Source organism: Daldinia loculata (genome assembly GCF_022478755.1).
Source record: "Daldinia loculata strain CBS 113971 unplaced genomic scaffold F4817scaffold_46, whole genome shotgun sequence".
In the NCBI taxonomy this organism is placed as follows: Eukaryota; Fungi; Ascomycota; class Sordariomycetes; order Xylariales; family Hypoxylaceae; genus Daldinia; species Daldinia loculata.
The window spans coordinates 193487-208322 of record NW_026054900.1 but is presented as its reverse complement, the minus strand read 5'-3'; the positions used below and the strand labels follow the sequence as shown (position 1 = coordinate 208322).

Here is a 14836-nt window from a genome sequence, read left to right as displayed (position 1 = left end):
ACCTTAGGTCGTGTCATGATGGTTTGAGCCACAAAGGATCTAGGTCACATCCGCCATCCGACGCTTTGCCACAAGGTGACAAGATACAAGTCGGACGATGGAGAGAATAAAAGCGAATAATGACTTCGGGGGGTGGGGAGGGGGGCGGCGCCGGTCTTACGGACACAAGAACGTTGGTCTCGGGTACGGACAAATTCCTAGATTCAGCCTTATCGGGAAGCAAACGGGACTCAGGTCCAGAATCGTGGGATGATATGAGCAATTGAGTACTCGACTATCCGGCAGAGTATGGAGGTCGACCCGCATAGGTTGTAGACAACTAAGAGCATCCGCCAAGGTTGCTCGAGCCGTGTGAATGGTAGGCTAAGTGGAGAAGAGCACAGCTGAGTATACGTATACAGATCGTACCTAGCAGCTCACTGGAGAGCTATAGTGATCTGCCACAACAGATGATAACTGAGAATAGACGCAAGTAAGGTAAAGGACCTTGGAGACCGACGGAACGTGTCGGAAGCGGGAGATTGACATGAAAAGAGCTATCACGAAAGGTTTAATGAAGAGAACGCAAGGGCCGACTTGCTAAGTTTTTCCTCGAGAGGAGCCAACGTAAAGCCATGCACTCCAACTGGCCGGCTTGGCTTCTTCCTCCTGAGCCGGACAATAAGGGCGGCGTCGGCCGCCTTTGACTTGTTCTAGCCATGATTGCAATGGGAAAATCGTGGCAGGGCTGGGAAGGAATGGTACCGTGATTGGGCAGCTGGGCTGTAGATCAATCAAGTGAGACTCCGTTAGCAGTTAAGTGGCGTTCTAACGCCGCCTTAAATACGGGAGATAGCGGCTTATTTTATTTCTTCTTTCGACGTGGACTTTCTTGACGTAGTAGGAGCTTGAACGATATTAGGAGTGCGGACTTTTTTTTTTTTTTTTTTCTTTTGGTAGAAACTAAAATCTTAGATGAAACCCCTGTGAAGATCACCAAGGCTAGAGCCAGGTTTTTCCCCTTTTATTTTTGTCATGATAGGTATCTGAAGATTGAACAAGATATTAAAAATGACTGGTCAACTCCGTATCCATAGCAGTGGCAGGTGTAAGATGGCTCGGTAGCGCCATCAATTATTGGATCTGGTTTCCCATATTGATTTAAGTCACATAGACTGTATGACATAAGGTTACTAAGATCTGATGAGGGGGGGGGGGGACAAGGGACATCGAGGTAGAAATTCATATGTTGTCCAAATTTTGAATATAGATAGAACTAGCGAAATAGTGGAAAGAGTCGAGAAGCGGTTTGAGAAGCGGTTTAGGTGAAGGTTCCCACTTCCACGTGGGAGAAGGTACATAATACTCCGTACTCCGCAAATATAACCCGTGCGTACCTATCGTTAGGTGAAGATTGAAACTAGAAGTCGCTACTTAGCAGTTAAAGTTGTCGGGTAATGCACCTAAATGACTAGAACGTCCGGGGTAGAAAGACTACCTCTAGGGTTCGTGTTAATATAGGTACTAAGTGATACATAAAGAGCAGGGGTATCTATATGCGTGATACCCCTAGAATAACAAGTACTTTCTTGTACCCCATCCAATCAGATGTACATTATAATAGCCAAGGGTCTACCTGTAAGGTACCTGGCAGGGCTCCATTTTTGCGGCTCAACCAAATACATACCTAATTTACTAAAATAGTTACTTCCTTCTTCAATCATTTTTCTTCATCAATTACACATCGCCGTTCAAATCCTATAGAGTCATCTAAGACAAGCCGTCAGCGTCGTTATTTTAAATTCAACGTGCCACCGAAGACCGTTAGATATCAGAATCTAAAGAGGGTCTAGGTTATATGACTCGCATTTCTCGGATGATGCACTTGGTCCTCGCGTTAAATGTCCTGCGGCTGATTCGTCAATAACTTCCCTGATATGTGTCTAACATTTTACCGTCGCTGCATATGGCTTTATATGGCCTTAAACCGTCTCCAGGAGAGCTCAATTTAGTACTCACGATCTGCATGTAACCCCTTTTAACTAAGACTTCTACAACCTCACATGCCTCGTAGCCCTTACTACCGTCACAGTCGACACGAATCGACTTGCACTCAAATGGATCTTTTTAATCTACCAACGCCAATTTTAAATGCCGGCAGTATTGTTTTCTTCCTTTCGCCACTTCAAAGGTAAGTCGGGGTTTCCTTTGTTGGGTGCTTAATTTGCTTTTGCAGAGATGTTAGATATTCCTACCCAAGATCTTCTGTCCTCGTTTCGATCTGGAAACTGACAGTCCACTAGGTTTATTCAGACCCTAGCATTGATTCGAGGTCATACTTATGTACTCATCCCAATGGGTTGGATTCTACAGTTTTACATTCACAACTCCTGAATCGTCGGGTGTACTGCCCGAGTTAACCTGTCGATAGACTTGGATACCCCCAGTCCGTTATTAGACAGTCCGGCGCATGTCTGGTTGAAGGGCATTGGATATGTCACCGCGTCATAGTGTCCGTGACACGTTTCTAGACTTCTTCTACATGTCAGCGTCGATATGTACACTCTGGCCAGATGAGTCGTTGGCGTGGGCCTGATGGGTCGGGTTTCGTCAACTATCCTATCCCCAGACTGAAAGGTTCCCTTGCTTATATAAATCCGAGTCACGATCTTACCGATGGCATGTTTTGGTAAGTGGACCCAGATCTGATGAATCACAATATGTCGTAATATAAGTATTGCTATTGTGATTTGTATACGCTATAATTTCCTACTTAAATAACAATGTGGCGTGCTCTCTTGGGAGTTTTCCTCTCCATCCTCAGTACGGCACATTCTTGTCTCATACCTTACCCGGCTGCAACTATCATGACCGTTGGACAACCAAAGACGGCGCTATCCGCTACCCGGGAGAGGCCCGGAATCCATTCGGTAAGTGAAGGCGCAAAGGATGCCTTCAACCATCTCTTGAAATCTACCAAGACAGAGCTTCCAAGAGGGTTCCTACGATACGCCGAGAATGTCAAGTTCTTGAGATATTCTCGTACCGGGGATACGGCGTGTTTTCCGTGCCCCTTGCGTGAACAAGAAGCAGTAGCAGCACTTAAAGCACTGGAAGGATGCGCCGCTGCTGCCATTGCAGATATCCGGGGGGCAAAACGTGAAAGATCGATTAGCGTCACCCTAGAACGTGTGACGTCCTTTTTAATGTCTACGTATCTCACCAATATCGACGGCTTGGATAAGTGCAACCCCAAAGTCAAGGAACGAATTCCGAGTTCGTCTCACATGATCCCCGTTAGGTAAATTTGAGAAGCTATCTAGCTAACTACAATATTAAGACACGGATCTAAACCAAGCTCAGTCAATTCTATATCGGCGCCTATCAGCAGGCCTATACGAAACAAGGAACCAGGGCGAGTACTATCACATCCACGGATCATTGGAAGCCACCAAAGCCCTCAAGATGATTGGTCTTCCCGCTTTTTCCCCCGGTCTAACAGATTACCGTGATTGTATTAGCACTATCGAGGGGGCAGTCAGGCAGTTTTCCGGAGCTGAATTAGAAAAGCTGAATCGAGAATACCGCCAAGCAGGCGTCCCCGTCCTCACCAATGAAAAGTTCCAGAAGAGCAGCCATGGCCAATCGATGGCATCTCTTCCATTATTTACCGTGAAGCCCTTGAGCATTGATACGCCACCTGTCCCATTTACGGAGCAATCCATTTACGGGCCAGGTCAGTGTCTGCAGGGACTTCGTGTTATCGAACTGTGTCGGGTAATTGCAGGACCAACCATTGGTCGATCCCTAGCAGCGCATGGCGCATCTGTCTTGAAGGTTACATCGTCGCAGTTGCCAGACGTCCCATTCTTCCAATTGGATGTCAATATCGGGAAGCACACGACATCATTACATCTCAAAAACGCAGATGATGTCGAGGTTTTCGAGTCTCTCCTCGAGACAGCCGATGTGATCATCGATGGGTACCGACCGGGCGTTATCGCGAGGCTCGGTTATCGTCCCGAGGATCTTGCAGCGAAAGCGGCTCAACGCGGCAGGGGTATCGTCTATGTGGCAGAGGACTGCTTCGGCGGTATCGAAATTGGCGCCGAATGGGCGGGCCGTCCGGGCTGGCAGCAAATCGCCGACTGCGTCACGGGCGTGGCATGGGAGCAAGGTAGGTTCATGGGCCTCAACGAACCTGTCATCCCACCTTTCCCCATGTCCGACTATGGCACAGGGTGCGTCGGTACTGTTGCGGCGCTCTCAGGCATCTATCGTAGGGCTACGCAAGGTGGTAGCTGGATTTGTCGAACTAGTCTATCGCAGTACGACATATTCCTTCTATCTCTCGGCACGTACCCGACTGAGGTTCAGAACCAGCTACGCCGCGAGCACGATCCCAACTTCTTCGAGCTACGTCACAATGATTCTGTTGACGAGATTAGCCGGCGAGCCCTAGCCAGTGTCAGGTCGCTACACCCGACGCTCTTTGCTAACCATCTCATGCAGAGCACGTATAGCGAAGGGTTCGGCGGCATTGTAGCGTGGCCGAAGGAGCCACTAGCAGTGAGTGGAATTCAGATTGGCTACGTGAGGCCGACACGACCAAATGGCTATGATAAGCCCACTTGGGAGCATTGGGAGAGAGATGAGTCTCTATTGGATGTCTGATATATTGTTGCCCAAACGGAAGCTTGCTTACTGATGGTTTACGAAGGATCTATTGTGGTCACACGGCAGTAGCGGCGGTTATCGTGCCCTTTTTATCATAGCGGGCGTCGTGGTATTAGTTGTAGCTAGCGTTGCATAAAGTTGCGTGTGTTATATGAAGTCAGCAGCTGAAGGATATCATTCCCAGTGTGATATTGAAAATGTATCGCCACTATTGAGAATAGTATCATACATGTACGCTATTTTCTTACGAAGACACTTTCCAATGTAGCGCTCTCTTACTATCATACTTGAGACGATGTAGCGAGTTTCTAAATTTATCTATATCTCCTGAGCGTAATTTATACTAAAACCTAAAGACTCAACTAACGGTGTCTAAGGTAATGCTGTAAGTTCTCAGCAACAGATGAAAAGAACTACATGTAGTTTCTCGAGGTACAAGTACCTAATCTCCACAGTAAACTAAAGCATCTCATCTGAATATGGATAGGGAAATGTGGTTGGAAGAAGACCAAGTGCACAACATCAGAATCAACACGTGACCCAATTCCCAGACGGGGGAGAACCTACAAGATCGCATATGATAGCCTAACAGGTAATGGCGGTGATACGGACCTCTGAGGTCGGGACCGAAGGGATTGGATAACCTGATTTAGCTCGCCTTTCTACCCTATCATTGATAACCCATTTCGATGTTGTGAGCACGGGGCTAGAGTATAGTGGTCTGTGGACAGCATGAACTCATTTGTGTGATAGAAGTAACTTGGTAGCTGTGACAAGCAAGATTAATCGTGATGTTTCACCACAAGATCTTCTATCTCACTAATAATCTATTAGGATCAAGAAATTGCTCTCCATAGGACGGACTCGTCAGCCTTCGCACAAGTTCCACCAAATCTCCCTCCCCCACCCCCCTCCATGGTATAGGTAACTGCGAATTATAATACGAGTTAATACGAGTTAATACGAGTGCACAGTTGGTAGATGAGCGCCGGCTTCTTGTGACAGGCAGGAGCAGATAAGACGTAAACGGCAATAAATGCTCCCCAGACTGGAAGAAGTACAACCATACGCGTATAGAATATCAAAGAAATAATACCCCGTCCTCGAAACGAGCCTCTTACCGCGTACGAAGCCATCGTACCTCGGCAAATCACATATGACGGGCCCTCGAGTTCGCATGAGAGTCAGGCGATCTGATCTGCCCTACGCGCCCATATATATTACCTCTCTCACCCACCAAAAAATAAATAAAAAATATCAACCCGATAATCAATGCCCAAGCACCTATAGTCTATAGTCTATTAGCTGCCAAGCCCAGCTGTCGCCGGCTACATGCAGACAGGGTGAGAACCATCCAAACCGACGAGTAAGCTCATTACGTTGCCAGCCATTCGCTCGTATTGTCTTGGATTTGCCGAGGCAAGCATAGGCGAATGCGAACGAAGCCACTGATTTACGTAGCTAAGTAGGTAGTCAGTAAGTAAGTAGGCTGGGTAGTTAGGTAGGTAGCTAGGTAGCTAGGTAGGTCGCTCGAACACTGCAGGGTTCGAGATCACAGGCCGGATATGTGGTGCACTACTAGATATGTGGAACGATCGCAGTATGCCAGCCAAGATGTCAGGCCGTCCAGTGCAGCAGCCCTACATCATACCTCACCTACCACATAGGAACCACAATGCGATGCCCCAGATATCTGTTGGTGTTCCGTCTCGGAGCGCACCGAGGCCATGGATACGGATATTCCGCGAAGTTATGACCTATCATTATTTTCCTTGTTATATCGGTTCGTTCTGTAACTTCTGAACTCAGTTAATTATCTATCAAGATCCAATACTATGACGTATATCTATCCAACTCACCCGCTCACTCACATTGCCATACCACACGCATAGATATGATATACATAAGCATACTGTACGCGCCCATCCCCTGCCGCGAGCCGAAACTATACCCACGGAATGGCGTGACTGGGATACGAAGTAGCATGCACTATAAAGCCTCTCAACACGGAGATTATATAGACGCCATTCTGTCAGCGCCCATTTCGTATTCGACGGCTGGCATACAGACAGCGGGCGTTGGCATTTTCGAAGACACTGGCTGCGCCACCCCTTTCTCGAGAGCACATACCTACCACATACCACATACCACATACCACATACCACATACCACATACCACATACCACATACCTCTACCGCATAGTATCAATGACGAACACCCATCGCATTGTCGGACAATTATTACTTACCGCTGACAACGGCCTCTTGCATCAAGTCTCACTTTTAATCCATCGCCCCTTTTTTGCTGCTGTTAACCGAAAAGGGGTATTGAAAGCATCTGATTCCAATCCATTGACTACCTATGTGCTATTTATTTTGTACACGTCGGAATTAGCTGGCCGAATTCTAAGTTTCAAAATGTAATGAGTTTTTAAATCTAGGTACATAGCTGAACTTGGCACGGTGTAAAAAATTAAAATAAACGGAGATAGGTAGGGGGGGTATAAAGATAAAAAGTATATTCATCTTTAGAAGCAAACAGACGCAAAAAATATAGTCACGCCGTGGATCGAACACGGAACCTTCTCGGAACTTTGAACACATCAATGTGAACGAGAAATCATAACCATTAGACCACGCGACTTGTGGTATTTTGTGCCGTTATTAGCGTACTTGTAGGTTGACAGCTTGGTCGGCAGTTTTACTTTTACTTTACGTTTTCCTAGCTTACTTCTGCTTGGTCGGTCTTTTGAAGCTTGATGACTAAAGTGGGGCCTTGTTGAATTTTATCTTTCTCAAAGGGGAGAAGCGGTCTGAGGGATTAGCCTATCACAAATGCGACATGTTGCTATCGCATTCCTATTACAAGATAGCCTCCGTAAGTAGGACGTAAAGAAGCAAAAACTCTGGGGAAGCATCTGAAGTCCAAGCCCCTATTAGGATATCAAACTCTAGCGACACCGGTTTTGAATCGACGATAACGTCACAGGAGACAGCTTAACTAGGTACAATACTATACCGAGAATCACACACTTGCAGAGACCGAAGTATGGAAAAATTAGACGAATAATCGACATTTTCAACGATCGACTGGGATTGTAGCATTGCGTCGGCCCGAGACGACGCTACAGCTACAGCACGGCTTCATAACTCTTATATCGTAGACCTTATGCTATGCTATGAGTAATACGTAGCGCTATCGGATTTGATTTCATTGACATCTGATATATCTACCTTTCTACATGATGCAATTAGTCTATTGCGACCTTGATTATCAAGAAATACCTGCCTTCTGATAGGATAGAGCCAGGCCATCAATGCCTAAGGGGGACATCGGGGCTCCGTTCCCGTTCCCGTCTCCGAAATAGTTGAGCGCAAGACGTCGGTAGTCTTGGTTCGCCTACACGATCGGACGTACGCGCACACAAACCTATACATTATACCCTCTGGCGACGCCCTTGTGGTGGAGTTATAATATTTCATAATGTAGACTGCATGAACAACAGTATAATGTAAATAGCGATGTCGGAGCTTCTCAAATACTGTGGTGGTTTAAGTTTAGGGGCGTATATAGCTTGGGGAGCTTATATTGTCTGAACGCGCCGTAAAGTTTTGGCTATGAACCTATGTATATAGCCTGTATATAACCATCACTTGCCCTGTTCTTAAGCCAAAATCTTGTTAATAACAATAGGTATTTCGGAATATTTCCAATAACACAATACCGATGCGTTTGATCATACCTCATCAACAAATATGACGATAACATCCTCCTCAGGGGGAAGCTCGAGCTCCCAACCCGAAACGAAGAATAGCTCTACAGTCCTTGTAAGAGAAGATGCCAGAAAAATGGACGTTCCTTCGGATACTATACCTCATGACGAGCCACCAGATGGAGGGTGGGTTGCGTGGTCTCAAATTATACCGGCCCACATCGCCAATATGATGTCCTGGGGTTACGGGACGGGTTTCTCAGTTTTCCAGCTCTATTATAAACAGACATTGAATCTGCCGGCTTCGCAGGTGTCTTGGATAGGCTCGATACAAATATTCTTATGTTTCCTCATCGGGATGATATCTGGACGACTATCAGACGCAGGATACCCGCGGCACTTGTATGCCATTGGAGCTGTAATGTGCATATTCGGCATGTTCATGACCAGTTTAGCGAACACGTACTGGCAGATTCTGCTTGCGCAGGGGTTCTGTCAGGGTATCGGTGCTGGGTTGATGTTCATGCCTGCGACTGCAAATGTCGCTACATACTTCAAGAAGAAGCGCTCGCTTGCCGTGTCCCTCAACGGATGCGGGTCGAGTAGTGGCGCTATCCTATACCCGGCCCTTATCCAGTTCTTGACACCAAAGGTTGGCTTTCCGTGGGCAGTCAGGATATGCGGGTTCATAAGCATTATTTTGGCTATCGTTGGATTCAGCCTCTTGAAGCCGCGGAAACTGCGGAGAGCCCCTGCGCCTCTTCTCGACTTGGGTGCCTTTAGGAATATCCCATACACCTTGTTTACCGTGGGCGCGTTCCTCATATATTTCTCTCTGTTCACAATGTTAATATACGTGAGTCCTTAACCGGTTTGTTTTGATAACAGCATGTGGCTTAGGTGCTAACCATATTCTACTAGATCAACTCGTTTGCTCGCGAGAGTATTGGACTAAGCGACCTGGAGTCCATTAATTTCGTGCTCATTACCAATGCGGTTGCCATGCCCGCGCGCCCCTTGTTCGGCTACATCGCCGACCGTTATGTCGGCCCTGTCGATACTTATGGTCTGAATTGCTTTGCCTTAGGGATCATGGCGTTTGGTTGGATAGGTGTCCGTAAGCGGGCAGACATGTATGCTTATTCTGTTGTTATGGGGTTTGTGAACGGAGCTGCTCAGGGAATATTTTCGAGTGCAGCCAGCAGCTTTGTTGAAGACGTGGGGAAGATGGGGACATGGATCGGGATGACGTTCGGCCTTTGCGGCTTTGCTACTCTGTCCGGACCTCCCACCATGGGCGCCATCATTGATGCTAGCGGAGGTAAATACATATGGGGGCAGATTTGGGCAGGATCAACAATTGTTATTGGAAGCATAATAATCCTCATAACACCTAGACTGGCAGTACGGAAGTCGGGGAAAACAAGCATGGTATAAAACGGGGTGGGCGTGGAATATCAACCCAAATCTTTACAGAGGTTGAAGCGGATCATATGTCTATAGTAACTGACTGTATTTCCCTGGGGCCGTGATTAGGGCCACTGAGCAGGCTATTTATGAGTCAGATAAATAAATGGAAAGGGGAAGTCTTCCCATAATAGCTAATGATAGACCAGAGATTAAAGAGGAGCACACATTACCTCTTGAAATACAGCCGATTTTTTCAGATTGTTTCTTTTAACGCTCATTGTTAGAGACTAAGGAAACATCTTTACACTTGCCGTTTATTCTAACTAATTCTAGTGGCGAGAATGTCATCGCAGAGGGAGGCCTCAAGGCACTTATACACACATCGTGTGGTTTGTTTACGCGATGATGATGGTCACGGGACGGATGTGAGTTGGAGTTTTGTGTGGCTGGACGGCTGCGCCACAAGCCATATTGACGGGAGTTGACTGCCGCCGGCAAGACATGGGTCCACTCTTTAGGTACATGTTACGCATAAAGCATGGTAGATCGATTAACCTTAAATGGGTTAATGCATTTAATCTGCTGTTTGACATCATCACTTCTCTGACTTGTATGCTGGACTTGGCTGGCTGCCTCTCGTATTGGCGCATAACAACATGATCGATCACCAATCATCGAGGGAAAGGCAAAACTTGAAAAACGTCACAACCACATTCAGGGTTACGTATGTACCTAGATAGACCGCCATTGTCTCGTTAGTTGTCATTACAAGTTTCAATAAATAAAAGTCTTTCAATCTTCCCTTTGTTCCTACTGCTCTGAGGGAGAATTTAATGTTCTAAAAAGTGCTTTGACTGCGAATGCGAAACTAACTCACTTGAAGTCAACAAGCAGCAGAGGTATACTACCTATCTAATAGGTACCTATTCACCAACCATTCTATACTCACCGAACGATACGACAATCGTGTCTTCCTTATTTAATCTACTTCTTCGACAATATTTAACGGCTCTCCACCAATACATTTACCATCAGACAATCAGACAATCAATTCTACTTCGATCCTAAGAACAAAATGGCGGGCGTTATCGCAAAATTTGTATCCAAAAAGATCCTGAAGGAAACAGCAGGGAACCAATTCGGAGCGGTAGTGAGCGACATGATTCCTTTTTGTTACTGCTCTTGACTTAATAGCATAAACTCGGCATTAAGTCAATCGCAAAGCAAACGATACTAACATGATATAAATTAAAGGACCCATACTTCGAACAAGTCCCCGCGACAAGGCTTGATGGCACACCAACAGGGAAGATTAAGAAGGTTCGCAAAGCCTTACCACCTGGCCTTTCAGAGCACGATGCGATGATCTTGACCAAGGTGAAGAGAAGAGCATACCGACTAGATATGAGCTTTGGGAGCTTTATGGGGCTGAAGTTTGGTTGGGGTAGTGTTATCGGCCTCTTCCCTTTGTGAGTAACTCGGCCCATTCATGGATATATTCGCGTGCTAATAAACATACTTAATAGTGCTGGAGATGTCGTCGATGCCCTTCTCGCGATGATGGTTGTCCGTACTGCCAAGCAGGTTGAAGGAGGGCTTCCGTTTCAGATATGGGCCTGGATGTATGTGCTGGTGTTCATAGATCTTATCGCCGGTTTGGTCCCGTTTGTTGGAGACATTGCCGATGCCATCATTCTTGCCAACACGCGCAACGCGGTGGCATTAGAAGATTATCTACGAAAGAAAGGCAAGAAGAATCTTCGCGCAAGTAAATTGCCGGTGCCAGATGTGGACCCCAGCGATCCGGCCGAGTTCGATCGATTTAATTCGGAGTCACCTGAGCGCGCGTCGTCTCGAGTTACGCGTCAAGGTGAAAGGTCTGGAGGTCAATTACGAACAGACCATGTTCCCCAGGAAACTGGTGTCGCAACCGAATGGACCCAACCGTCACAACCCGCTCAAGCCAGGGTTCATGACGATAGACAAGGAGGCTCGAGCAGAAGTTTCTTTGGGTTAGGTAGCAAGAGATCTCGTCCAGCTGATATCGAGGCTGGTAGACGGAACTAGGGACCCGCTAGCAATTACGAACTGTGGGGTTCAATTAAGAAGAAGATCAGATCGCGTTAATTACTTTGGAGGGGCTTCTCTACATACATACGCGTCACGCTACTACGAATTTGGTTATTCCGTACGAGACCGTTCACCATTACTGTTCGAATTGGCTTTTATGCTTTTGATTATTCTTGACTATTTTGAAATTGGGACACTTTTTATTCATGATGTAGGATGAGCATAGCAGGTCTAGGTGCAACGGCAAAAAACGCGGGCGGATAGATGAGACTAAGATACCATACAAACATTATGTCATAATGGAGGGGGGATCATATTGGATGAGATGGCGGCTAGTATTAGATTTTTATGAGACAATGGATTGGATTACACCATCTGAAACGACGAGCTCTGTTACTCTGGATTATTACGACTCAACACTGTGTTGGAAAACATAGGTAGCCTATCGTATACATATATGGTATGGCTCGTAATCCGAGGACAGTAACCGACAAGGCCGATATTAGGTCCGGAATCAAACAGTCCAAAGTCGATGATGATTCGTACATAGTGACGAGTAATCATTAGCTGATCTTGAATCAGCTAGAAACTAGGGATCTCACCCATACCCCTTTGGGTTTGCTTGTTTATCTGATGACTGTGATCTGATAATCCTACTAGTTGGTGTAGATATCCCTGTTTTGTGACACATGAAGCCAGTGCCGAGAGGACCGAGCTGCATTTCTAAGGAAGAAAAAAAGGGAACAGCTAGGCTAGCTACAGGGCCAATTATAGGCCAATTGCAAAAACAGCCCTTACAATTGTTTTAGTACCTTGCACTGTATCTTGCACTGTACCTTGTACGGTATTTTGGTATTTTGGTACGACGTGGGTACTTTTTCATAGTGGAAGGTTGCAGCCCCTGGGTGACGCGTGAAAAAAAGTGGCGGGGGGTTTAGTCGCGTTTTTTTATCGCGTCGATCCCAGTTAATTTCAACACGTGACTCGGCGCGAGACAGCTTTTAAAAGATTTTGGATCCGACCTATTCTAAACACGCTTCTTGTCCTTGCATCCCAACAACAACGACTACTTCCACTTAACGCGTGATTATCATTCTTACTCGGTGATCATTGCAAGTCAATTGTCCACTCCCTTGTCCAATCTGCAATTGCAATTCCTATTTTCAACCTCACATCTTCACAATGGCCTCTAACATCACTCCCTCAAAGAAGGTACATGACGTTGTCTCCTAGTTCACTTGGAATGAGTGTTGCTAACTCTTTATACTATATAGGCTGCCTCTGCCATGCAATCATTGAATATGGACTCTCCTGTCAAGAAGCTCGACTTCTCTGCCGGCAAGGAGAATGCCCCCTTCGACTCCAACATCGATGCCCTCGCCAAAGAGATCGATTCGCACCAACAAATTGAGAAGAAGCAAGAAGAGAAGGTCGCGGTTGCGCCCACTATTAGGCCTGAGGAGGCTGATGAGCCCATCCTACAGGAGAACCCTCAGCGGTTTGTCCTATTCCCCATCAAGTACCATGAGGTGAGTAACGCGTCTTAGACGCGTAAAGTGGTTTTTTTGACGCGTCATATACTAATTTACCCCACAGATCTGGCAGATGTACAAGAAGCATGAGGCGTCCTTCTGGACTGCCGAAGAGATCGATCTGTCCAAGGATCTTCACGACTGGAACAACCGACTCAACGATGACGAGAAGTTCTTTGTCTCTCACATCCTCGCCTTCTTCGCCGCGTCAGACGGCATTGTCAACGAGAACCTAGTTGAGCGATTTAGCGGCGAGGTTCAGATCCCTGAAGCCCGATGCTTCTACGGTTTCCAGATCATGATGGAGAACATCCACTCTGAGACTTACTCTCTGCTCATTGATACCTACATCAAGGAGCCTGCCCAGAAGACCCATCTCTTCAATGCCATTGACACTAGTGAGTCCACTTTAACCCGCACCTAAACTACCACATGGCTAACCTTTGTCTAGTCCCCTGCATTCGCAAGAAGGCCGATTGGGCTCTGCAATGGATCGCTGACAAGAACTCTACCTTTGCTCAGCGTCTGATTGCCTTCGCTGCTGTTGAGGGTATCTTCTTCAGCGGTGCTTTCGCCTCCATCTTCTGGCTGAAGAAACGTGGTCTAATGCCCGGTCTTACTTTTTCCAACGAGCTTATCTCGCGTGACGAAGGTCTACATACCGACTTCGCCTGTCTTCTCTTCACACACCTCAAGAACCGCCCCGGCAAGGACCTCATCGAGAAGATCATTAGAGACGCTGTCACCATAGAGCAGGAGTTCTTGACAGAGGCTCTACCTTGTGCTTTACTCGGCATGAACTCCAACCTGATGAAGCAATACATCGAGTTCGTCGCCGACCGTCTACTAGTCGCTCTCGGCAACGAGAAGATCTACCGCTCTTCCAACCCGTTCGACTTCATGGAGAATATTTCCCTGGGTGGCAAGACTAACTTCTTCGAGAAGCGTGTTGGTGACTACCAGAAGGCAGGTGTCATGGCCAGCACCAAGAAGAACGACGACGTGGCCACCCCTGCAGAGGGTGAGAATGGAGGCGATTTCACCTTCGACGATGACTTCTAAGCTTCTCGCCGGCTTGATCATCTCGCGCCTCTTTCTCTTACGTCTGTTTTCGATACCCCCCTCTCATTCTCGATTAGATCCGCCCTCGTGTAATACTATATTCACGCTACTACCCTCAACGCGACTCCTACTGGGTAGAGCTTAGAGGGTCTTATAATAATACGAAACTATAGACCGGTGAGCAATTGTCTCCGCGGTACAATTGCGGTTGGATCCATTGACCGGGCGGTTCCCGTTGGATCTTCAGCCCTATTTTCCCTTTTTATCTGTCACAATACGGTCATCATCACTGGGCGTTATGGCGTTGCTGGCCTCTTTACAAAGAAAGAGATGGCCCACGGAGGAATGAATGAAACACAATAAGCTCCGAATGGATGGACAGACGAATGGGGC

General features: G+C 46.8%; 4 protein-coding genes and 1 non-coding gene across 5 annotated transcripts; 4 read left to right on the top strand and 1 right to left on the bottom strand.

Moving 5' to 3' along the window:
- Positions 1-2846: 2846 nt before the first annotated feature.
- F4817DRAFT_360541 (CoA-transferase family III) lies at positions 2847-4653 on the top strand (the record flags this gene model as incomplete). The annotated part of the gene is made up of 2 exons (XM_049306291.1): positions 2847-3255; positions 3320-4653. The coding sequence occupies 2 exons, from the start codon at positions 2847-2849 to the stop codon at positions 4651-4653; spliced, it is 1743 nt and encodes a 580-aa protein (XP_049156539.1).
- A 2557-nt stretch (positions 4654-7210) lies between these two features.
- Positions 7211-7300, bottom strand: F4817DRAFT_t125. Its single transcript has one exon. It is a non-coding gene; the product is annotated as a tRNA-Val (tRNA).
- Positions 7301-8276: 976 nt separating this feature from the next.
- Positions 8277-9926, top strand: F4817DRAFT_202096 (MFS general substrate transporter). Its single transcript, XM_049298595.1, has 2 exons — positions 8277-9225; positions 9291-9926. Exons 1-2 carry the CDS (start codon positions 8413-8415, stop codon positions 9804-9806), a joined length of 1329 nt encoding a protein of 442 aa, XP_049156538.1. The 5' UTR covers positions 8277-8412; the 3' UTR covers positions 9807-9926.
- A 423-nt stretch (positions 9927-10349) lies between these two features.
- On the top strand, positions 10350-12553 carry F4817DRAFT_345770 (uncharacterized protein). The gene is made up of 4 exons (XM_049304317.1): positions 10350-10503; positions 10663-10929; positions 11034-11248; positions 11306-12553. The coding sequence occupies exons 2-4, from the start codon at positions 10855-10857 to the stop codon at positions 11844-11846; spliced, it is 831 nt and encodes a 276-aa protein (XP_049156537.1). The 5' UTR covers positions 10350-10503; positions 10663-10854; the 3' UTR covers positions 11847-12553.
- Positions 12554-12809: 256 nt separating this feature from the next.
- Positions 12810-14830, top strand: F4817DRAFT_201998 (ribonucleotide reductase). The gene is made up of 4 exons (XM_049298594.1): positions 12810-13061; positions 13124-13378; positions 13446-13779; positions 13833-14830. The coding sequence occupies exons 1-4, from the start codon at positions 13032-13034 to the stop codon at positions 14441-14443; spliced, it is 1230 nt and encodes a 409-aa protein (XP_049156536.1). The 5' UTR covers positions 12810-13031; the 3' UTR covers positions 14444-14830.
- Positions 14831-14836: the final 6 nt, after the last annotated feature.